At 43.1% G+C, this 25070-nt stretch overlaps 1 protein-coding gene across 6 annotated transcripts in view; it reads left to right on the top strand.

Moving 5' to 3' along the window:
• Positions 1 to 25070, top strand: part of MEIS1 (Meis homeobox 1) — a 137767-nt gene that overhangs the window by 51048 nt on the left and 61649 nt on the right. For all 6 annotated transcript variants that reach the window (XM_067704875.1, XM_067704877.1, XM_067704876.1 and 3 more), the window contains exon 8: positions 24708 to 24853. In XM_067704875.1, coding sequence (XP_067560976.1) covers positions 24708 to 24853 — 146 coding nt within the window. The remainder of the gene's footprint in view (positions 1 to 24707; positions 24854 to 25070) is intronic.

Below are 25070 nucleotides of genomic sequence, written 5' to 3'. Positions count from 1 at the left end.
CTTGGATTTCCTAAAGTTAATTCTTCCTAGAGTTTTTTGTTTTTAACTATTTGATCAGAAGATTACACTCTACAGGCCAGCTAAAAGGGATGTATTTTTTTGAACCTCTTCCATTGTTTTTAAAATCATTGTTTGTGTTGTAATCCTTTCAAAATGCTAGCTGCTTTCCTGTTTAAAGAGTAAGGTCTTTCCACGGGCAGATCACCTTCATTTAATCTTCTGAAAGTGCATACTTAACTCTTAGCAACAGTGCATTTTTGGCATCAAGACCATATTACCAAGAAAAACTGAATCTCGTAAACAAGTAGAAAAATAAACCTTAGTTGTCTAAGAAGGTAATTGCGGCTTGCTTTTGGAGCCTTATATATACATCCCACTTGGTACAATTAGCCTCTGTAAACATTTGAACTTCTTTGTAGTCGAAACATTGTATATTTCAGGAAGCAGATGAAGGAAGGGTTTTCAGGTTGATTCCTAATATAGCTGGTTTACTTTTCATCGTTGGTGTTGCTTTGGGGTTTTATTGCATTAAAATGTATCTGTGATTGTTCATATAAACTTTCAACCAATTTGCTTAAATATTGGAAGCCGGCAGGATGTGGAACAAGCATGGCATTGTGGAGAATATCACCCTGGCCGGAGTCAAGGGTAGAATGCTGTGAAAGCATTGTGCTAATTTTAGCTTACAAAGAGGATAAAGATAAACTGCCTACTGCTAGTTTGCCATATGCTATCCTGGTGATAATATTCGAATGCAAAATATTCCATAGAGAGTCTTATTGTTTCAGTATGAGAAGCTTGGATAAGAGTTAAGCAAATTTCTACTCAGTAAGTTTATAAGAAATAATGAAGTAAAACAATTCTCAAATGCAGGTAGATGAAATCTGCTCAATTTATTTTGGCTTTATTGACTTTCATGGGAGTTGACAGAATTAGTTTTGGTTTATATGTGATCCAATTTTATCTATTTTTCACATGTAAATCTTAAAAATCAATCTGAATAAATATTGATCTCTTTCAGAGAAGCAAAAATATAGTTGGGATTGCATAAAACTGCTTAAGAGACAGCATCCCTTGAAGTTCAATAAAGGAATAAAGGCGACCTGTTCAGCTGGTTTTAAAATAACACTTTAAAAAGCCTTTTTAAAAATGAAAAAGTCAAAATCCATTACCTTTCCATATTTGGCAAATTCAGTGCCTACGAGTGTCTGACCTATTTATTTGTCACTGAGACCACTTCACAGTGAAGGGATTGTTAGTCCCTGAAAAACTGAGAAAAATCCAATGTGCATAGCGCATTTGCAGATGGAAACAGACTGTGTAGCCGGATTTGGAGGGTGGGTTGGCTGGAAGCTTTGTGTTAACAACTGGTGAAAAGCCTGACCTTTGTGTGACCTAGGTCAAACAAACCCCCGACTCAAGAGCTCTCCTTTGACATGGATACCTGTTTGGGGAAAGGGGCCAAAAAAGGGGGATGAAGATAAAATTATGTTCTGGACTTACAAGCTTGTTTTTTGAAATGTCCCAGTTTACTTGCCTATTGGGGGGCATAGTGTCCAGCGTGGGGTGTCACAAAGGACCACAAATCTGTTTGTAAGTGTCAAAGGGAAAAGATGATCAGGAAGCAATCTTTTTTTCTTTCTTTCTTTCATACAGGCAACACATAGGGTTTTTTCCCCTCACAATGCAATATGATCTGGGTCGTGATTCAGAGTTGAATGAATGGGCTGAGCTCCACTGATGAAAACATTTGATAATGTGGAAAATAAAAGCCCTGGCAAGGAGGAGATGGCAAGGCTTCCATTGTTTGTCCCCACACTTTGTTTTTATAGGGGTTCTCACAGGAACAAATAAATTGGAGTAAATAAAAGCAAAATAGCACTGTTAGTCCATATCGTGGCCTCACACATGCTCACAAGTCAACTTTGGCAGGAAACTAGCAAGGGTCTGTTCCCGACCATTTGCGTTGCATCTTTATCTCTCCGGTTCATTGTTTGCCACTGAGCTCTTAAACCTCAACTTCCCAAGTAAAAGCTTCCTGTTGCTTGCTTTTAAATATAGTTTTGTTACAACAACATCACAAAAATGAAGAAATGTATTAAGGAAGCGAACTGATGACAGGAGGAATAAAGCAGGTCTAGTCCAATGTGATTCTAAAACTCTAGGGCTCACTCAAATCCACGAGGCGGGTTACTCTTGATGCAATCACTAATAGTCCCTTTTGGCTACTCAGCTAGAGGAACCATCCCTCTGCCTTCACAGGAGGTCAAGAGTGAAGGAGAACAACGAAAATGGTCAGTGTTTCTGCCCTTTTGCTGTGTTTGGCTCACTTAGTTTTAACTTTTAAGCATTGTCTGTGGCTGGGATTTTCCGCGCTTTCAGTTGCAGGTTAGAGGAGATCGTCCTTTATTAATTATGCTCCTGCTTTGAGATACTTTAATGTCAGTATATCTGAAAAATTCTCTCCACGCCTATGGAAAATATGGTTCTTATTCCACCTTAAGGGATGGGGGTTACTCGGATACTTCCTGCAATTTTGGAGGAACGCACAGCAGTTTTCTCAGGCCTTGGATATAAACAACATTGTTTATGCTGTTTCCACTCTTGTAGTCCTCTGTTTGTGCAGGCTCTAACACAAGTAGGTCTGTTTTGCATTTAAAAAATTAGTGCATGTTTTCAGAATCAATCTATCAAGTTAGGCCAAGAAATGCCATAAGAATGCATGGCTGGGGGTCACCAAATTCTGGCTTTCAAAACTTACTTGACAGCCACTTACAGCTCTGGTTCTACACTCACGTGCGAACCGTGGTACCCTCCTTTAATGCCATGATGGAAGCAACTGATTCCAGTCCCTGTCTCCTACTCGTTGCATAATACACTGAAAGCTGCACCAGAAAATTATTAACACGACTCCAGTGACCCTTTTCTAAAATTGAAGTATAGATGATTTACAATGTTGTGTTAGTTTCAGGTGTACAGCAAAGTGATTCCGTTATATGTGTGTGTGTGTGTGTGTGTGTGTGTGTGTGTATACACACACGCATATATAAAAATCTATTCTTTTTCAGATTCTCTTCCCTTATAGGTTATTACAAGATGTTGAGTATAGTTCCCTGTGCTATACAGTAGGTCCTTGTTGGTTATCTATTTTATATATAGTAGTGTGTACCTGCTAATCCCAAACTCCTGATTTATCCCTACCCCACCTCTTTCCCCTTTGGTAACCATAAGTTTGTTTTCTATGTCTGTGAGTCTGTTTCTGTTTTCAAATGACCCTTTTGATGAGAACACCCATTGTGCCAGGATGTGAACAGTATTGTGAAATATATAATATAGTATATTATAGCTATTCAATAATGAATCTGTTATAATCTCTAGTAATACAGTGAATTAAGATCTAAAGGAAAGTAGCTTATTAAGGCACGAAAAGAGTGAGCACTAACTTGTGTGTGTGTGTGTGTGTGTGTGTGTCTGTGTCTGTGTGTAGTGGAACAAGGCCAAGTGGAGGGCAGCTGCAGGGCGGCCCTGTAGCACAGACAAGCTGGAGAGCCTTCCCCAATACCCTTGCAGTCCTCCCAGAACGGAAGAGGGAGCCAGCTTGCCAGGAAGCCATAAACTTTTCAGTCTGTGAACTGTCACTGCCCTTATAGACACAATACCATGTGTTCTGGAGGAGAAAGTCAGAACATAGAAGATGCCTGCAGGTTGTTTTGGCCCATGGGTGCAGGATGCCAACTTCTTTGACAATTTTCTAGAGTGGGACTCTGGGTGTAGCACTGAGATCTTAATCACCTATCCAGCCCTATGTGCCGCGTTCAACGCTGCGCAAACGTGGTCGATAACTCTTTTACTTGGTTGCCTTTGAGAGACTGCCTCCTGGGCACTAAGCTAAGAAAATCGCTGCTCTCCTCTGGCCGGGTCCAGCAGGAGAAGGATGTCAGGAGCATGCAGACGCTTCTTCCTTTCTGCAAGTCTCCAGCTGATTCCAAGCTGAGCGTTCCCAGCCCCCATCAGCTTGTTCCTGGAGATCCCTAGAGCAGAGGCCCCCGAGAGAAAGAGCTCCTTGGTTGTTCGTGTAGATCTGGCTGTCCTATCTGATGGTCAGACACTCTACATCAGAGCTAGTGAAAAGTGGGGTTATGCGGTGACTATTAGTCATTTGGAGTAATCAGTTGGAAAAGTCTTTCTTTTGTCCTATTCAGAAGACTGGAAGTTTGTGTCATTGCTCTAAGGAGAGTTGCATCTTCTTGGTTATGTTGTTGAACACATTTTGGGGGCTGTTACTGTACCCTTACTTTTGGATAGGTTGTCACCCATTCCCATGCAGGTAGGTATACCTCATCTTCATAAAGAGGAATCAGTGGAAGCCATGCTCCACCAAGGTGGGCTTTAAACTTTGGGGGTGGACTTTGGGACCATGTCGCCCGGCAGAGAAGCCCATGTAGCACAAGCGCGTCAGCATATGACCCATGGTAGTAAAAGCCCAAATTCCATAAAACTAGTTTGTCTAAGAGATCGCCTGCTTCCCTCAGCACCCTAAGGCAGCTGGAATTAGCAGACGTGGTGGGACTTACTATTCCCTAGTCTGATGTTGAAGGCATAAGTTGGAGCTGAATCTGGGGTCCAAGCCTCTCTCCATCTCTCCTGACGTTCTCCCAACGGTATGGTTGATACCATTTGGACAGGAATGTACACTTTTGTCCTGTCTATTGTAATCCCTCCTCTCCCAGGTTACCATGGGGCCTTGCTGTCTTCCTAAGTGTAATATCTGTACCTTATTTTACAGTTATGTGTTGGACGCTGAGTTGCCTTAAAAGCTGAGGGATTTAAGTCTTATTAAAATTGTTAGTACTGTAGTATTTATTTCCTTATAAGCGAATTCCCCATTTCAACTGTATCTTTAGAAAATGATCTTGGTTTTCTTCTACCATCATATCAGTAATAATAAAATAAGCCAAGAAGTTATAATTACTCTTCACATAGCCTCTGTGGAGTGGTTACATAGAATACCCACTTGTTATGATGTGAATTTTCATTCACTGCAAACGAGAAGGAACAAAATATTCCTGATGGTTTGATTCCCCCATTGGCCACACGTTATGACTCTCCTAACAGCAAACCACACCGTCCACTGTCAGACACTCTCTAATGCTCTTTCTAATAAATAGAGCAGCTAAAAATACGGGTGTTCTTCATTAAATGTAAAATGATCATTTTAACTGCTTCGACTCTGAGTGACCCATCCGTCACTTAATCAGACCAAGTTAAGCAGAGAGAGAGAGAGAGAGATTGAAAATAAGAGTGGATCATCTGTCTGTATTTCCTTTGGTGGCAACATGAGTAGAATTTAGGCTTCGGATGAGTCTTTAGGCATCTCATTGTTTCCTGTGAAAGTGTTATTTTCTTCAGCGTATACAGGTGGTGGTGTGATGGGCTGTCTAGAAATACAGGTTTAACTAGACCAATGAAGACCATACTTCGTTAGTTTACTTGTGACAAAAAAAAGAGTCGCTTGATGTAAGAACTGTTCCCAGCCTTTCCTGCCCTTCCCATCAGTTGAATCAACCACACAGTCAGTTGTTCCATCTGTAATAGCTCTCCTCGTGTAGAAATGAGGATTTTGCAAACTCCCAGAACATACAACCAAATTCTTTGTTAAATATTTCTGATAACGAAGGCTGTACTTTCCGTATATATATGAAGAGACGGGAACTAACTCAGGGCAAGAAGTTGAACTTTTTTCTGTAGAGAAACAAAAACTGTAAAGATAAACATGCTTTTTGACTGCCCCCCTCCCAGCCACACTGCTGTATTAACTCTCAATTAATTTCCGTACGTTTAGGATTTGAGTCTGCCATTCATTCAACAAACACGAGCTGCCTATTAGTGGGCGGCCCTGAGGATACACAATGGTGAGCAAGCCCACGGACTGTGCTCAACGAACTTCAGATCTAGTGGGAATGGCTGGAGGGTAAATAGACCATGGAAATATGGTGGAACACCAGCTATAATCGTTGGCGCATGGAACATGCATCTGCCTCTGTCTTGGAGGGTCTTAGCAGTTCCCCTCAAGAAAGGGTATTTTTACACTGTTTCACATTTTTCCAAGAGTTTTCGCACGTGTAACCCCACTCATTCCTCACAGCACCCCTTTGAATCAGCCAGTTCTCTATTACCACTGTGGGCTGAGGAAGGGGGACTCAGCAAATAGAGTCACTTGACAAAGACGACACCAATAGGAGAGCCTGGCTTAGAAGGGCGGACCCCGGCTCTGACCTCTGGGTCAGGCCTGAGTGCCTGTGTTGGGGAGGGTGGGGGAACCTGGAAAGATGAGAAATAGTGGCCTGATGTTGTGAAATCACTGTGTGACCATCTGGGAATTTGTCCTCAATTCACTGCCAAGTTTAAGAAGACCTGGAACAATCGTTTCACACTCAAATAGCCCAGGCAGAGCTTCAAAACACCCACTTGCCCTTTAAAAAAATAAGGCAAACAAGCAAGCACAGAAGAGAGACAATGAACATGATCGCTGGGAGCAGCGTTCATAGTTCCGGTTTGCATCCTTTCTTTTGTGATAATGTGGCCCCAAATAGTCACATTCCATATGCCTTGGAAGTTTTTAGGCTTCTTGATGGAGATCATCTTCCCATAACTGATTCTTTAAAGTTACGTATTTCCTTAACCTGATCACATGCCTGACTTTGGACTAGTGAGGGGACAGATAATTTAGCTTTGGGCCTGCAGTGACCCACCCTTCAACTTTCCAGCTCAGGCCAGACTGTGCCTCGTGCCAGCTGCTGTCCTTCCTGTGGTTGTCTCTCTTACATGAGATGGAACTCATTGCTCCAGATATTGCAGAGATGCCTGACTTTGGGGGAGTCCCTTCACTGAGGTCTCTGGAAGGAAGAATTCCTTGGGTATGAATGAGACGCAGAGAGGACGGCTGTGTTTCCCATACCCCATCCGCATTTGAATGGATGCGATTCGGGGCTGTCTCCCCGTTTGGTGTGCCCGATGAGAAGGCAGGACATGCCGGGGCCTAGGACCTGTGCTAGAATCTCAGCAACACAGTGCCCCTGGGCAGCAAGAGGAGGCTGGGGCAGGGTGGAAGCATCCCCATTATTAAGAGGACAAGGGCTTGGAGCATGTAACCTCGGTAGAGAAGCTGGCCCCTTCCTGAGCCAGGCAGCTGGATGGTCCAAGATACAGCATCCAAAGGGTGTAGCAAGTTCAGGCCTGGCATTTCAGGATATCCAGTCTGATAGGTGGGACCAGCAACAAGGAATTCTAGGCCTTAGGCCAACTCAGAAGTCACGCAGGGCTGGGATTGGCCTTCTGAGGTCTGTTTTCCAGGGCGAGGATCCCTTCCAGCTGGGAGCAGTGTTCAGCCCTAGGAAAGAAGGCTGACAGGGGCTGGGGGATGGGAGGGGAGTAGAGGTTCCTGCCAGCTTGTGGGTGGGGACAAGACCAGACCCAGAAGAGGACCAGAAGGAGAGTGGGGAATCCAGAGACACGCCCGCGCTGGAGGACATATCTGAATGAGCAGCGGGGGTAGGTCGGGTGACTTAAGGTAAAGGTTGGTGGTTGCTCCTGTGAATCTAGGTCTAGGGCAGTGTCAAGGGATCAGGGCGATTTTGACTTTTCCCGTCTTGTGGGATAAATGTCTCGGAAACCAAGAAGGGGACCTGGGTCCCAGGTAGAGTTTATGTAGATGCAGCTGCAGGAGCTCAGGAAGAGGAAAGAACAAGCTGGCGAGGAGAGGGGGTGCAGGGTGCTGTAGCAGCAACCCCCTTTCTGTGGGAGGGAAGGTGTCTGCCTTCAGTGGATGAGAATAATTCATGGATTCTGCTACTTCCTTCTGACCCCAGTAGACTTCAGATTAGCATGTAGGTGACATCATCACTGAAAACCCCACAGGCATGGACCGCTGCTCCCCCTTGGGTCCTCTGCCCCAGGCTGGTGTCCACGAGGCAACCTTGTTTGGATTTCCATACTCTGCCTACCCCCCACCCACAAGGGGAGAGACTTTCCTTGCTTTGATACATAAATGATGAGAGAAAATCAACTCTCGTGGGAGCTTGTGATCCATCCATCCCCTTGCCACTCCCCTCTGGCCGAGCAGCCTGGCCATGCCTGCCCAGAGTGGACTCCCGGTTTCAGAATGTACGGACGTCTCCAGAAAGGGCACTTGCCTCCCAACTTTCCTACTAACAGAACTGCAGACTTCTGACATGGAGAGACACTTGGGAACCATGGTGTGATCCTAGGAAATGTGTGCTTTGTCAGGTTTTCTGTCCTAGGCACTGACATTTCTGTCATTTCGTAGGTGACTACCCAGAGGCCCTGGGAGAGGGCAGGGGCCTCTGTGGGGCGATGCGCTAGCTAGCACGGGGCTTCCCCTCTGCATTTTGATTCCTCAGTTTCCACCCCTCTTATGAATATTTTCTGTATGATTTTCTCTTTTAATTTTTGGAGGCCCCTTCAGGGGACTCGCCTCACTGTTCTTCAGTGTGGCTATTTTTGACGCCCTCCCATTCCTGTGTACTTTCTCCAGATCCATAAACACTTGGTATTTGTTTTCTTCCTTGTACACTTCAGAGGTGGCTTTCGTACTTAACCCGTTCCCATTCCTTTGACTAAGGAGCACTCACTCACGTGGCACTCTGCTGCTTCGGTGTCTCTTCCCTCTGAGACTTCAGCATCGAGGAACCATTATGAAGCCCACATTATTGGTCAGGCTTTGTGCTGGCTGTGGACGACATGCAGCCGTGAGAAAGGACACTGTTCCGGTCTAGAAGATCCTTCTAGAGGTTAAAGAAATGCACCTAGATTAGATCACCGTTATCTACTAGAGTGGGTTAAATGGAGACACAAGCTCTAGAGTGGTTAGGGGTTTAGCCTTGGGCCAGATCTGGATTACGATTCATGAGGAACTCTGTTTCCTTATCTATAGAGCGGTCTGTTTCCTTTTCTGTGCATTAGGGCTATTGCAAGGATGAGGTGAGATAATTTAGAAAAGCACCTAGCATGGCATGTGCTCTCTGTGCAGCCTATAATCGTTAGTTAGTAAATATGAGTTATTTCTATTGGCTACTAAAACAGTCTTTGAAAGATCCGTAACACATAAAGGGTTTTTAAAATATGGAGAAATTGATTTGTTTTTTACCATGATAATTTAATGTCTAAGGGTTTGGTGAGGTTTAGTTGATTGAAACTAAAGGCCAAACACCGTTTCAAGTATCTAGTAAGTGCTCAATAAATGTTAGTTTTTATCATTACTATTATTCTTACCATCTAGACAAGGGATGGACTATAATTGACAATTAGCCCTGTTATTCTTTAGGGCATCTTGATTTTCCTAGACCGTAAAGATACTTTCTTAAATTATAGCACTTTTCCCCCCCGTATTTGCAAATCAAGAACAAAAACCTTTGCTAGTGACAACTGCCACAGAAATATTATTTAGAGAGCAGAGGGCATAATCTGTTTTGCGTGGGAAGTGAGAACTTGTATTAATAAAAATTGTTTCCAGCGTACCACCATTCAGCCATAGGCTACCAGCTTCATGCGATAGGACTGTTTAGGCTGCACTGCTCACCTGTTTAACTCTGAAGCCCACTCACAGAGTTCTGTGTCACTGCAGGGTTCTTTGGGGAAACAGAAGAAAAGAAAAAAGGGAAAGGACCTGCCATGCTAGGAGAGTGGGTGTATATGTTTTGGAAAAGTTTGGCTCCTGGGAATGAGAACAGGATGGGGGGAGGGGGAACCATGACAGGAGTGGCAATGATTGTTTGCCTGCTTGGGGTGAGGGGATCAGGATAAATGTCCCCTTGCTCAAAGAATGTCCTCCATAGCAAGTCACCACGGAGACTAGCATTCACTGAGCTGAGCCACCACTGCCAAGTGTGGAGTTAAACACTTAAGGCAACTTACTATTATTATATTTTAAACATCTTTATTGGAGTATAATTGCTTTACAATGGTTTGTTAGTTTCTGCTGTATAACAAAGTGAATCAGCTATACGTATACATGTAAACCCGTATCTCCTCCCTCTTGCGTCTCCCTCCCACCCTCCCTATCCCACCCCTCTAGGTGGACACAAAGCACCGAGCTGATCTCCCTGTGCTATGCGGCTGCTTCCCACTAGCTATCTATTTTACATTTGGTAGTGTGTATATGTCCATGCCGCTCTCTCACTTTGTCCCAGCTTACCCTTCCCCCTCCCCTTGCCCTCAAGTCCATTCTCTACGTCTGCGTCTTTATTCCTGTCCTGCCCCTAGGTTCTTCAGAACCATTTTTTGTCTTTTTTTTTAGATTCCATACATATGTGTTAGCATACAGTATTTGTTTTTCTCTTTCTGACTTACTTCACTCTGTATGACAGTCTCTAGGTCCATCCACCTCACTACAAATAATTCAATTCCGTTTCTTTTTATGGCTGAGTAATACTCCATTGTATATATGAAGGCAGCTTATTTTACTTCACCTGCCAATACCTCTAAGGTATAAGTACTATTACTATGCTCATTTTTTCTACAGGGGTGAAACTCAGGCTTGGAGAGGTTAAATGACTTGCCCAGGGTCACACAACTATTAATGGGGAAGATGAGACTCTTATGAACCTAGGCAATCCAACTCCAGAGGCTAAACTATTCTCCAGTGTAGGAGACAAGAAGTGAGGTATAGTACATGCTGAGGAGATGAGAAGGAGAAGGGCGGTAGCACTCAGAGAAACGAGTCGCCAGTGGGAGACATCCTGGCTTGTTTCCACACTCCAGTCAGTGGGTTGCCTGCTCAAATGAGGACCTGAACAGCCTTGCCCGCAGCCTTGTCCAGCGGGTGCAGGTACATTTCATTGTGTGGAGGGACAGGAGGCTGTCCCCATCTTGCACTATAGCTAGGCATCCGCATGCACCCAGCAGACTTGCTGGCTTTAGGTGCCCACGGGGAAAAGATGCTCCAGAGCCTTGCTGGGATGAAGCTTGTGGTCCTTGGACCAGCAGCACAGCATCCGCAGCTCCTAGGAGCTTGTTAGAAATGCAGAATCTCAGGCTTCTTCCCTACTAAATCCAAAACTACATTTTAACAAGATCCCTGGTGTTTTATGTAATACACATGGAAGTTGGGGTGGCACTGCTCTAGAAAGTTTTATCTTTACTATGCCCACCAAAGTCAAGTCGCCACTTTTCAGAGTGTGCTGATTTTGAACAGCAGGTGCCTGTCCCTAATTAACTGAGTGATTGGTGTGTGTGGCACCACAAATCTACAAAAGAACCGGAGCCTTGGATAATCAGAGGAGAGAAAGTTAGGTGTCGTCACAGACACAAGCCAGCAATTCTCAAACCTTTTCTTTCAGGAACTGTTGGATTTTTAGATGGCTTAAAATAAGAGAATAACTTGCATTGTTTTTCGAACTCCCAACTTCTTTCTTGCCCATTTTCCTGCTCACTACACTTAATAATCTCTTCATTCTCCCCAAAGACTTGCTAATCTACATTTCACAACCTCATTCCATTTGACTTTGCGTGCAAAGAAATCTGTGCAGAATATCATCTCTTTTTTCCTCCTTGACCCGTGGCATTTCCTCTTGCTCCAACTTCTGCCCCAGGAGGTGAGTCCCACTCTCTCATCCACGGTGATCCACCTTCAGCTGCCCTGGTGCCCTTCCTGCATACACCATGACCTTACCTCATACCTCCTTATAGACTGAGAGCAGAATGAAAGGGCATCAGTAGGGGATGAGGAGGGAAGTGCCCATGAGTGTCTGGAGGGAAGATCCCCAGGAAGCCAGGGCAAGTCAGGGTGGACTGGTGCCCCGCATTTAACCATGTCACGCTCATTGCAAAGGCTCTGCTCATCCAGCCACACAGACCAGTGAAGAGAGGGCAAACACGGGGGTAGAGTTCCTACAGAATGGAGACACCTTATCCTGGTTTATCTGGAGTCATTCAAGAGTGATGTGGTCCAGATGAACAGAATCCTACTTTTTTAAATATTAAAAAATTTAGGGACATTTTTAGTGAAAGTGTTTCCAGACTACACATATGCCCTATCATATCTAATTATAATCAACTTCAAGAAAATTGAAAGTCAGAAGGTCCATGAGTTATGGCCCTGCACCATATCTTTTCCTGTTTATACAGCCTGTTTGGTGTTCATCGGGCTGCTTTCCCCAATGCTAAGGGGCCCTGCTGTGCTACACTTCTTAGGTGCTTATTTTTTGCCTCTTCATAATCTTATATTTTTACAAAGCTTTCAGCGTACAAACTATAAGGCAGGAAACCAGATGAGTAAACTTTTAAAAACTGTGTCTAAAATAAATATAACAATTCTCTGATTAAGGGGCTTTTGGTCATTTCTCTGTGAAAAGTCTATGAGCTTTACCACATTTAATCTGTGATCCTAATCCAGTACATTTGAATCATCTTGGAGCTTTAAAACTCACTAATGCCGGACTCTCACCCTCCAAAATACTAGTTTAATTGTTCTCCGGTATAGCATAAGGCATCAGCATTTGTAAAGCTACCACGTGATTCCTCGTGTAGCCAAAATTGAGAACCACTGCTTCTAATCTTTTTTTTTTAACATTAAAAAAAAAAAGTATTTATTTATTTATTTTTGGCTGCGTTGGGTCTTAGTTGTGGCACATGGGATCTTTCCTTGCGGCCTGCAGGCTCAGTAGTTGCAGTGCGCGATCTCCAGAGCATGCAGGCTCGGTAGTTGCGGCGCACGGGCTCTGTAGTTGCGGCACGCAGGCTTAGTTGCCCCGTGGCATGTGGGATCTTAGTTCCCCGACCAGGGATCGAACCCACGTCCCCTGCATTGGAAGGCGGATTCTTAACCACTGGACCATGAGGGAAGTCACCCACTGCTTCTCATCTTTATGCTAGAAATATTTTTTAAATCCTACTTTTAACTGTATCCTATATAATTGTTGAAGTGAGCTCTTTGATAAAGAAATGTTATCCTGTCTGTGTAAAAGTGTGTGTGTATACACACATGTATATATACATAATATACATATACACATGCAGAGCATATAGAAGTTTAAAAATGAATTATCTGGCAAGCTTTTGAAGATATCACAAAAATAAATGGTGTGTGTGTGTGTGTGTGTGTGTGTGTGTGTGTGTCTGTGTCTGTCTCTCTGCCTGTCTATATGATCCCATGTGTGGGTGGCATTTGTGTTTTTTTGGTGTTTTTGTTTTTGTTTTTTGGTTTTTTTACTGACAAAACATTTATTTTCATGGTTAGATAGAACTTTGTGACCATTCATTAGTATATATTTAATATTTTGGGGGCAGAATATTTCAAGCAATGAACTTGTCATACATTACTGTAATATTAAAAAAATAGGCAAAATACTGGGTCCTAAAATGCTTTCTAAGATGTTGATTCAGAAGAAAAGTTTATGGTTTTATACTGTTTTACCTTTGCAGTTGAAGTGTATTCTGTTTGTTTCTTAGAGAAAGGTCGGGGATTTCCATTTTGTTTTATTGTTACTATAAATACATAGATTTCAGTAATATTTTTCAGTGCACGCACATCCTGAAGTTTCTAAGACTTCATTAAGAAGTTATGCTGTTTTTGCAGGGATTTTCCATGGTATTTAGTTGTAAAAAAAAAAAATGCTGAATGGATGAAAAATGAGTAAACTGTGTGTTTTTTTCTTCTTTCTTATTCATCATTGCTATTTGTCCTCTGTGTGAAGGCAACTAATTTGCTGTTGTTCCCCTGAGGGGAATTCAAGTCAAAAAGTCATATTGAATTACTAGAAAAAGATATTCCTATCTCAAAAGAACAAAGTGCAATGATTTAAGAAAAAAAAGGTGGAAAATTTATCTGATTTTTGGTGTATGTTTTATCTGTCCATGGTACTCTACTTGTACGAACACTTTGATAAACTAAATCTGAAGTAAACTATAAATATGATTATTGATTGACTCCAACTGACAATCTTACTTTCCATGAATTTAGAAAGCCCAGTTTCTTCCTTTAATCCCATCAACTGCACATTAAAATTTTAACAAAAAATTTTTTTTGTATTCTGTAAAAATCCAGCAGATATTTTCATTCTGGGTCTTGGTTATTTAATATATTTCTTTCCATAGTTTTCACACACTTACATGCATGATTTGAGCTGACAATGAAGATAGAAGCTTCACAGAATGCATGATTTATGGGAAAGTTATTCCCAATGTATTTCAACAGGCTGGCAATCCTCCCCGAGTTACAAACACCCAAATTATGAACGACCTACACACACAGACACACACACACACACACACACACACACACACGTCCAACTTGGATTTCTTAACTCCTGTCCTCCATGCTTTACATCTACAGGACGCATTTACTGTCATCACAGTTTCTGTGAGAAACCGTGGGGTGTTCAGAAGCATGTGACTTCCCAAATAGAAGCAGGGGATTGGGGTGGGAAGGGGATAGCAGGATGTAATCAACAGTTAGGAAAGTGACACTGGGCTGTTTTGAAAGATTGGCATCCACTGATCAAAATACACAAGCTACGTATTTTTAGACACTTTATTTCTCTTCCTGAAATTCTGCCATTAAAGATCCATTTACATGAACAAATCTTTTTAAAATGCCAGTACTTCTGGGAAGGTGAGGGAAGCATCAGTTTTGCATTTCCTAGTCCGAACTAATTCTTTCAGGTTGCTTGCTACCTAAACTCTGGCTCAGGTCAAGTAGACTTAAAGGCTGGTTATTGGGATTGGCGGGAGATGATGATGATGAGTGTTAATTCATAGCAGGAATAGAATCGGTCCAGGTGACGTGACCGTAATTGGGAGGCCAAGTGCCTCTACAAGGCATTGGGATACTTGGAAAGTCCAGGAAAGGAAAGCTACGTAGCAGAGGAGAGATACAGAAAAAGAGGTACTAAAGGCAATCATATATATTTTAATATTTTCCTAGGCCGACTCTATGCACAGAAATATGAGAAGGAACTCATCTTCCTCCTTATTTTTGCACTTTCTGACTTCCTGAATCCAGGGCTCACATGTCAGTTAGAACTCCATTCACTTAATGAATTACTTTGGCTTTTGATAAACAAGAATTGGAAACTATCACCATTCATAACAGACTTCTATGTGAAAATTTGTTCTAATGTCCAAGAGACCTGCTTACAAATTAACTTCAGAATATAATTGGTGCCTAAATTGGGATCTACCTGAATAGACTCATTGCTCGTCCGTTGTCCCTCATTCTCCAATCTTGGTTTGGAAAGTAGGGATTTGCTAGGTGGAACTAAAAGAGACACTGGAGGATGAGGCTTTATGTGGTAAAATTTATATAATATCAGGGCATGCAATGGAAAGGACACTGGGGACCCCACGGAAATACACTTAGAGGTCACAACTCTTAGAAACCTAGGGATGAGCACCCAAATCCTGACTATGGCTCCCAAGGCCCTGTGTGGTCTTGCTTCTCTTACCTCTCCAGTTTCCTCTTGTCCCTGCTTTCCCAGGTCCCAGTACTGTGGTTGTCTCATGCTTCCCCCAGACAGGCGGGGCCTTTGTACATGTGATTCCAATGGCCTGCAATACTTTCCCTGCCCTCTGCCCTTTTAGACTGTCCACTATACCTAACTGACTTTTCTCTACCCTTCAGACTTCTGCTCCAGATCACTCCCGCCTCAGTCGATGTCCTTTGTTCCACACACTCAAAGATTTATGTTTCTTTCTGATGGAGTACAGTTGCACAATTATTGCTGTGACTATTTTGTTTAACGTCTATGCCCTCTAACTGGAAAGCACATAGAAAGAGGGACTCTTTCTGGTTTGGTTCACCATTTGTGTCTCTAGGGGGTCGGCATTCGTGTTTGGGACATAGTAAGAATTAAGTACATTTTTGTTAAATGAATGAATGAATGAATGAATGATAGGAGTGACAGTTTGTACAAAAGGTGGTTACATATCCAGAGCTCACTTTTATTTTTATTTTAGAATTACTGTTTTTTTGGGGGGGTTATTTATTAATTTATTTATTTTTGGCTGCATCAGGTTTTCATTGCTGCATGCGGGCTTTCTTTAGTTGCGTCGAGCGGGGGCTACTCTCTGTTGCAGTGTGCGGGTTCTCATTGAGGTGGCTTCTCATTGCGGTGGCTTCTCTTGTTGCGGGGCACGGGCTCTAGACACGTGGGTTTCAGTAGTTGTGGCACGTGGGCTCAGTAGTTGTGGCACGTGGGCTCTAGAGCGCAGGCTCAGTAGTTGTGGTGCACGGGCTTAGTTGCTCCGCAGCATGTGGGATCTTCCCGTACCAGGGCTCGAACCTGTGTCCCCTGCATTGGCAGGTGGATTCTTAACCACTGCGCCACCAGGGAAGCCCCAGAGCTCCCTTTTAAGTGCTATATTTACTCTTTAGAAAAGGGGGCAGTAGGTTCATAGAGAGAGCTCCTGCCTGCAGGCTCTGATTCTCCATCTCTTCCCTGGGGTTTCTGTGATGTCAGGAGTCCACTAAAGGGCAGAGTGAGGCTGTGAGCTCATTCCACAGTGGTTAGCTATTGACAGATATCTGTCACTGTTTAACAAGCCTAAATTCAACTAGAAAGGAAAAGCCTCATAGCGAATCTCTGTGAAGCCAACCTTTGGAAGCGTAGCTAGACATTTCTTTTATAAGTGCCAAGAATATGTTTATTTAAAGCTTGCTCTTCTTAATCTTCTCCCCTGCTCACCTTAGCTCCATCTTTTTGATCCGTGCCATTGGTGTATCTGTCCCATTGGTTATTTGTGAAGCCCCTTCTAGGACTTAGCACTGCCAGGGCAGGTACCAACAACACCTCATCTTGGTTTCCAAAGGAACTACCTCAAAATTTTCAGGAAAGACATGGTGATAAAATAAAATATATGAGAGTGTGCTTACCTTTGATCAACTGAAAATCCCTTTGAACTGAAAACAAGGAAACCTTCAACACCTCAGGATGAGAAGAGATACAAAACGGAGGCTGAGCTAACAGAACCCTAATTAAAGTTAAATGTAGAAGTTAACCATTGGATTTAGACTATTACATATGTCTGTTGGCCTCAGATTTGAAGATATAGAAAGTTTACTCTGTTTATTTTGAAAATGTTTAATAAGACTTATGAGGTTGTATTATGTTTTCATTTATCTTGCAAAAACCTTTCTAATGTTTCCTAGGATTCTGTGACATGTCAATCTGTAACAGTATCAGATATTAATGTCCTCAGATAACCTGTTGCTGAAGAATTGCTGAGACAGGTGTGGAGGAATGCTGTGGGAAAGACTGACACAATGACTTGGCAAAACCAAGGCAAAACCACAGTTCTAGAGTTTTGTGTTTGTACCATATCTATAGTCTGAGTCTGGAGTCTGAGCTCAGGGTCAAATTGTCTGCTTAGAGACAGTTGAGATTCTTTACTGGGGTGAAACTGAGAGGTGTGTCAAGGGTGCGGGGAGTGGTATAATTAATTCATTGAGGGGAAAATGCAGAAGGAGACAAATAACTTTTGCTTTATTTTTTAAAAGGTAAACTCAGGAAAAATGGAGAAACAGCAAGAAATTTTAGTTAGGTAAATAGTTTTAAGTTGTAATTGCAGGGAGTAGGGGTGTATTTCTAAAGGGTTATGGTAAACATTATAAAGAAGTCTGATACTTTAACTCTTCGTCCATCTCTTGTCCAAGATGAGCTTCAAAATTCTAAGGAAACTTCCCAGCTTTGGAGAATGCTTTTTTTTTTTTTTTTTGCGGTACGCGGGCCTCTCACTGCTGTGGCCTCTCCCGTTGCAGAGCACAGGCTCCGGACGCGCAGGCCCAGCGGCCATGGCTCACGGGCCCAGCCGCTCCACGGCATGTGGGATCTTCCCGGACCGGGGCACGAACCCGTGTCCCCTGCATCGGCAGGCGGACTCTCAACCACTGCGCCACCAGGGAAGCCCGAGAATGCATTTTAAAAAGTGTTTTCTTACGTTTCATTGAATTTCACTGGTGAATATTTTTCAAGAGTTTCATTTAGGTGTGTATCAAAAAGAATTGTAACAGCGGGAAATTGAAACTACGGTTTTCTCCATACAGTGAAAAAAAGATGCATTCACACATTCACTGAATAAGCAATTGACAAGTCTGTACCCTGTACACAGGGGTAACCCTGGGGTTAGAGAATCTTAGTGAGGAGTATGACCGGGTCCCTGTTTTCCCAATATTCTATAATCAAGTTGAGGGGACATACACGGAAATGAACAGTGCTAGTAGAGTATGAAGTGTGTTTGGGTGGAGGAATGTCAGGAGAAGAAAAATCACTCCGGACTGGGGAGGATTACTAAAGAGAGTTAGAGTCCAGCAAAAACTCCTTATAGGATGGGCTTCCCTGGTGGCGCAGTGGTTGAGAGTCCGCCTGCCAATGCAGGGGACATGGGTTCGTGCCCCAGTGCGGGAAGATCCCACATGCCGCGGAGCGGCTGGGCCCGCGAGCCATGGCCGCTGAGCCTGCGCGTCCGGAGCCTGTGCTCCGCAACGGGAGAGGCCACAACAGTGAGAGGCCCGCGTACCGCCAAAAAAAAAAAAAAAAAAAACTCCTTATAGGAGATGACAGTTGAACCGAACCTAAAAGGTCACAGAGGAGTTTGCCAGGGAAACGGACTAGCACAGGGGAACACAAAGAGGTGTGAGAGATCTGTGTGTGCAGTGAGATCCCGAGAACGTCAGGTGGGCTCAGGACTGGGGTGGGGGGCAGGGCGTCGAGTGCGGTGCCCCCGGGGACCGGCAGAGGACGGGCTGCAAACAAACACACCCCGGAGAGAGATCACAAAAGGCCTTCTACGCCAGGCTAAAAAGTGTGACCTTTATCCTGAAGGCAAAGGGCAGCTGCAGAAGGATTTTAAGTGCCAGGGTTATACGATCAGATATGTGTTTTAGAAAAATCATTCTGGCAGCTATTACACATTCTAAATGAAGACAAAACACCTCCTTAAAGCCTCTGAAGTGTTCTAGCCGGTTCCTGAGAAAGGCTTCTTATAATTCTCACCATTTATCCTCTTAACATAACACAGAAACATTATCCCCTCTGACTTCTGGCTAAGTAGACACAGCCAGGATCTGGAGAAGTGGGTTTGGGGTAGTTTTTACATTTTTCCTAGCAACCTGGCACACCCAGATAGCTCGACTACAAAGGAAACCCGACCTCCCCATACCGAGGGGATGTTTGCACCAGGGGCCCCTAGAAAGGCGGGAATGTTCTACACACCATTTAAGGGACGAAAGGCCATATTCTCTCACGGAGAAGTGCTATGTGAGAAAACAGACAAGAGAAAAACAGAAACCCTTAATATTGGATGAAAATGCAGCCGCCTCATAACATGAGCTGTACAGTCCTCGGAGGGCTGTGCACTGGCCATTGAAACAGCTTTCAAGGCACAACAGAATCGACTCAGTATCGAAAGATACGGTTATAACTGGCCTTGATTTTTGAGTCTAGGTACATTTTGGGACAAAGACTCTATTTCTAAACACTCGAAGAGGAGAAAAGTAAAGGTTAAGGAGAGAACGTGGCCTGAAACCATGGAGTCTCGCTACCAAATTGTCAATGAAATGATCTTGAAGCGGGGTGTTTTCCAGCTTGGTTTCTAGCAAAACAGGAGGGTCCACAACCTTACATGTTCTTTTGCCCTGGCAGTTGAAAGTTCATCTCCCTAATTAGGAGTTTTGCCTCTGTGGCATAAAGAACCCTCTGATGGACAGCCCATTTTATTTCTACCTGCTGGCCCACTGCCACCAGAAGTGCCCAGCCCTTGTGATGTAAATGTCATGCGCTTTTGGGGGTTTTGTTTTTGCCTCCCTCAGAAAAGGTTTTGGGGACCGGTGGTCCTGAAGGGAGAGAGGGAGTTAGGAGGGAGAGAAAAATGGGAGTCAGACATTGACCTGCCGGGAAGGAGCCCCCGCTGACACGGTCAGTCTGACCCATTGAATGGACTGAATACGATAAATGCCGCTTTATCCTGCCTTGAAAGGCACGAGATAGCGCAGTCTAAATGCTTGGGCATGCTTAAATAGGCGACCAGGGATGTTTGAGTTGAGCATGTTTGAAATCTGAGCTCTCTGACAGCCTGGGAGCTGTCACAGGTCACCTGCCTTGCTCCGCTGGGACGGGCCCAGGTCTCACAAGAAATTGTCCATAGACGAATTGTAGTACAAATTCCTTTCTTTGTTGGTTGGCCTCTTTCACTAGACCATGGCCTATAAAATTTTGTAAAAACAATTCTTAAATATTATTTGAAAGGGCAAATGGCCCACGCTGAAAGGTTTGACAGTTTGACATATAGTGCATGGTTTCGAGAGCTCGCAACCTGAAAAGTGTGGCCAGGATTCTCCCCCTGCTTGTTAGAAGCCTGGTGTTTTTTAAACAGTGTTTTGTGGCTGCCCAGAGTTCCTCTGCTCCCAGCCATCTGACAGGCCAGGAGTCTGCTTCAATGATCTGAAATCCTTTTAGACTCATTTGTGAGAGAGCAGAAAAATAGCTGGCACCTTTGAATCCAGTGTCCAAAGAGCACAGAAGCAGGTAGTGCCAATTAAGGAGCCAGTTGGACGATCAGATCAAAGCAGATCACTTTAGAGTCTTCTGATAGCGCCGGAGCCAGTGCCCAGAGAGAGAAGGGAGCCCGGAGTGGCACTTCAGTGAGGGGACGAGGGGGAATTTGAGTGGCCCAGTCTCATCAGAGCCAGGGAAGTCGCAGGGAAGTAGCTTTCTGCATTAGAATGTGGCCCGTGTGCGGCTCAGCGCCCGTTGGCTGCCTCTGCATAGCCAAAGGCCATTTTCAGGAGCCTCTGGCCCCTCAGTCACTGGCCTGCTAGTTAATTGCCACACGGACTTCATGACACATGGGCAGATAATATGACATTTTCGGTTTCTGTCACTAGCAAACGCCGCAACGTTGCTTGCACTAGTTGCTAAGAAGCTGTCAGAACGCATTAGCAATTGGCTAAAGTCGCCCTATGGCATTTCCTCATAGCATCAGCAAAACGAGCATAAATCACCCACTGGAGCCTACTGCTATCCTAATGAGGCTGTAAGCTTGTTTATGGACTAGCATCATTTTTATGATTATTTCCACCTTTTCAGTTTGCCTTCATTTGGTGGCAGGAGAAGTCAGCTCCAGGAATGAAGTCACTGCTGACATTTTACAAATGTGGCTCAGAGCTGCTGCCTGCTGCCGTGTGGTCAGCCGGCGGTCCTCCAAGTTTGTTTAGTGATCTTAAAAATAAAAAGGAAATAAATCCTCCAGAGACCGCAGAGAGGTGACTGTGTCAAATTGCAGAGTGGATGGAAATGTGCAAGGTACAATTGACCATTGAGACTTTCCTCTGAGGTGGAGACGTTTCGAGATCAATTTTCCATTTTAGAAAGTGGAAGAGGTTAAACAATTTATTAAAATCTGTGAAAGTGTTTGCTTTGAGAATCGTCTGTTTTATTATGCTCTCCTCCTTCCCCATCCTCTCCATTTCCCTAACTTGTGTCGGGAAGGAGCAGGGTTTATTGTTTTAGGCTTTTCTGAACATGCACCAGTATTTACACTGGATTGAAAGCATTTGCTTCCAATGAAAATCTTGTCTTAGATTACAACCCAGCAGTGTAATTTCCCTCCCAGATGGGAGTAAAGTAGCTGTATTTGCCTAAAAACAGTAGGAAGAACAAACTGAGCATTAAGCCAAGGCTGTTTTTGGCTTGAGCTAATGATGTAATAGAAACCTTTTATTCGGGAGAGGTCACTGCCAGGGACTGAAGGGGGGTGATCTGGCTCTTGCTTGAAAGGTTTCTCCATTGTATCTACATAAGTCTTCACTTAAACAATTCTGTTCCTAATGCTTCTGCTTTCATATGGCAGAAATAAACAGGAAAGGTTCTGGTGAGTGTTACACGTGGAATGCAGAAAGCCTTCCTCTCCTAATGCAGTATATAATTCAGGTGCCCTCAAGGCACGCTTTCAGGAATTCTTTTGCCTGAGGTAATGAGAAGCTAAGGCTGCTTTAAGGCCTTGATTATCTATTGATGCACAAAGCTGGAAAAAAGTCATCTCCGTTGGATTATAGTAGATATTTCCATAAATTATCAATGAATTCTCTTCAAGGCAGGCACGAGGCATTGCCTGCTAAATTAATCTGAAGGGGTTTTGAGATGGAGAGAAAGGCTATTTTTTTTTTTAAGGTTGAAAACAATCATGGGCGAGGTGGTGAAAAACTGTTTCCTTAGGTCAGAAGCTTTTTAATCAGTGATCAAGTAATATGTTTCTTTTCCTTGGTTACCTTTTGCATATTGAAAGTGGATTAGCCCACTGAAAATTTAAGTGCTTTTGAGTTCGTTTTTTTTCTCATGTTTTTTTAATGAATTGTTATTTTATATGGTGAATTGCTTCTCTGAATAAAAAGCCTCTTTAAATATTGGACTTTCTAAGAATTTATTAGGCAAATCCAAGGAGACTCCTTATAAAACACTTGGGTAGGGCTCCCCTGGTGGCGCAGTGGTTGAGAGTCCGCCTGCCGATGCAGGGGACACGGGTTCGTGCCCCGGTCCAGGAAGATCCTACAGGCCGCGGAGCGGCTGGGCCCGTGAGCCAGGGCCGCTGAGCCTGCGCGTCCGGAGCCTGTGCTCCGCAAAGGGAGGGGCCACAACAGTGAGAGGCCCGCGTACCGCAAAAAAAACCACAAGAAAACAAAAAAAAAACACTTGGGTATGCAAATCAAAGGTGCGGTGCGGTGGAAGGAGCCCTGGTTTAGGGATGTGGGTGTCTCGTCCTGCCTGGACCACCCCCCTTGAGCAAATCATCCAGCAGGATCACAAGTACTTTCTTCATTGATACAGTGAGGGCTTGGGAACTGTGGGTCTTTATGATCTTTTTCACTGAGAACACAGCTATGATTCCATGGACCTTTCACAGAATATACGATTTTTGTCAACAAAACATCGAATACAATGAAATTATGGATTTTAATTTGATAAAAATTCAACAGAAAAGTTCTGCAAAAGTTTTGTGTTTGTGGCATATGCTGTCATCCTAGCAGAAATGTCGAAATCAGTCTGTCTCTCACCCAACAAAGTTTTTAAACTTCAACTCAGTACAAGTCAAGGTAATTCAGGGGGCAGTTTTCCTTTGGGGGGAGGGGTGCCGGGAGGAGTTTCTTGAGGGAACTCTGTTAAGAACAACCGATTAATGACAACCTAACTACTTTAGATTCGACTGAAATAACAAATCAAAATAGAGAATTCTTCAATATCCTGTGATAAACCATAATAGAAAAGAATATGAAAAAGAATATACATATGTACATATATAACTGAGTCACTTTGTTGTACAGCAGAAATTAACACAACATTGTAAATCAACTATCAATAAAATTTTTTTAAAAATAGAGAATTCTTTTTGTGTGTAGGATATTTAGATAAAAGAAGCAAGGAATACAGAAATTCATGACGCGATCCAAAGGAATCTGAGGCTAGTTCCCATGTGCAGTCTTACCAGAGTTCTTTGGGCCATGTGCACGGGTCTCCCAGTAAACCCAGGGAGTGTGCTAGCTCATTGTTAAGCCTCGCCACTCTAACTCTTCTTTCTGGGCCCAGATCGACCTGTGCCTTTTTAAAAGCCAGTAGTTTCCACTGAGAGAGCTGGGGTACCAGTTTGACAAAAGCTAAGCTACTTTTTAGGGTAGTATGTTTAGTCCACTCTTGTTTTCCCTTTTAACATTTGTGCCTAAACGCCAAGTGTTTACTTTCCATTTGTACCTTATGACTTGTTTTGGACACTGTGATTATATGAACTGAAATTTCACTTTTTTTTTCTTATTCAATATGCCGTTTTAAAAGGAATACTACGTTCTTTACCTTATTGTGTCACAGAGCCAGAAAATTATCTAGAAGAAACAACTTAAATGTTATAACAAAAATCAATGGAAAAGTAGTATCCAGTGTATAGGAATGTGTAAGCAGGTGACTTTTTGGTGAGAAAAATTTAAATCTAGAAGAAATTTTTCAGAAACTGCCTGGATTATTAGGGGAATACAGTCCCAACTGACTATTCATTTAACATCCCTTTATTTGATTTAAATAGTCATTGTTTTCTAATTAAAAATCGATTTCAAGAGTTTTTCCCTTACTAAACTTTATGCTCTCTTTCTATGACAAGAAAAATTATATTCTATTTAAAGCATTCGTATGTCAGACTGCTTATGTGATGGATTACCTACATTTCCATGGCCTACTTTAGTCTTAAGATAGATCACTTATGGAAATAGTTGATGTCTTAAATGCATCTTCTCACAAGTTGGCATCAATGACTTTATGTGGGATTTGAATACCCAGGCATGGACAGCACCTCTGCTTATGGTTTCCACCATATTTAACTCCCCAGTAGGAGTTACACTTAACATGTCTCCACTATCCACATCTGAATAATTACCATGGCAACAAAGCTATTAAAGAGATTGGATACTCCCCTCCATTCCCTTAGACCTTTTCCAGTGTTCTTTGGAAGAAGTTCCTTAGACCTGACTACTTTTGAGCCTAGACCTTGTTCTTTCTCTTAAAAAAAAAAGAAAGAAAGAAAGAAAGAAAAGAGTACCAAATAAACTATTAATCATTGATATTGCTCTTTTGGTTTTGTTTATATCCAAAGGCATTCTATTTGAATAAAGCATGTTAAGGTAGCATCAGTCAAAATTTGATTCACTATGTTTGCAGGTGATGGCTTGGACAACAGTGTAGCTTCCCCCAGCACAGGTGACGATGATGATCCAGATAAGGACAAAAAGCGTCACAAAAAGCGTGGCATCTTTCCCAAAGTAGCCACAAATATCATGAGGGCGTGGCTGTTCCAGCATCTAACAGTAAGTGGATTCTAAATGACATATGTAAACTAAATATGGACAATGAACCAGTTTTGATAGAAAAAAGGGGGGAAAAATGATCCCTCTGGACTTGGAATATTTCATAAGTCACTGTGTGCCCACAGTTCTTACAGAGGTGTTAGCACTTGTTTCCTAGATCCATACCCCAAATTAGGAGTTTTATTTGAAGTTTGCTATTGCGATTTTGCTCACTTTT

This window comes from Pseudorca crassidens, chromosome 14 (assembly GCF_039906515.1).
Source record: "Pseudorca crassidens isolate mPseCra1 chromosome 14, mPseCra1.hap1, whole genome shotgun sequence".
NCBI classification, from domain to species: Eukaryota; Metazoa; Chordata; class Mammalia; order Artiodactyla; family Delphinidae; genus Pseudorca; species Pseudorca crassidens.
This window is presented reverse-complemented; position numbering and strand designations above follow the sequence as displayed.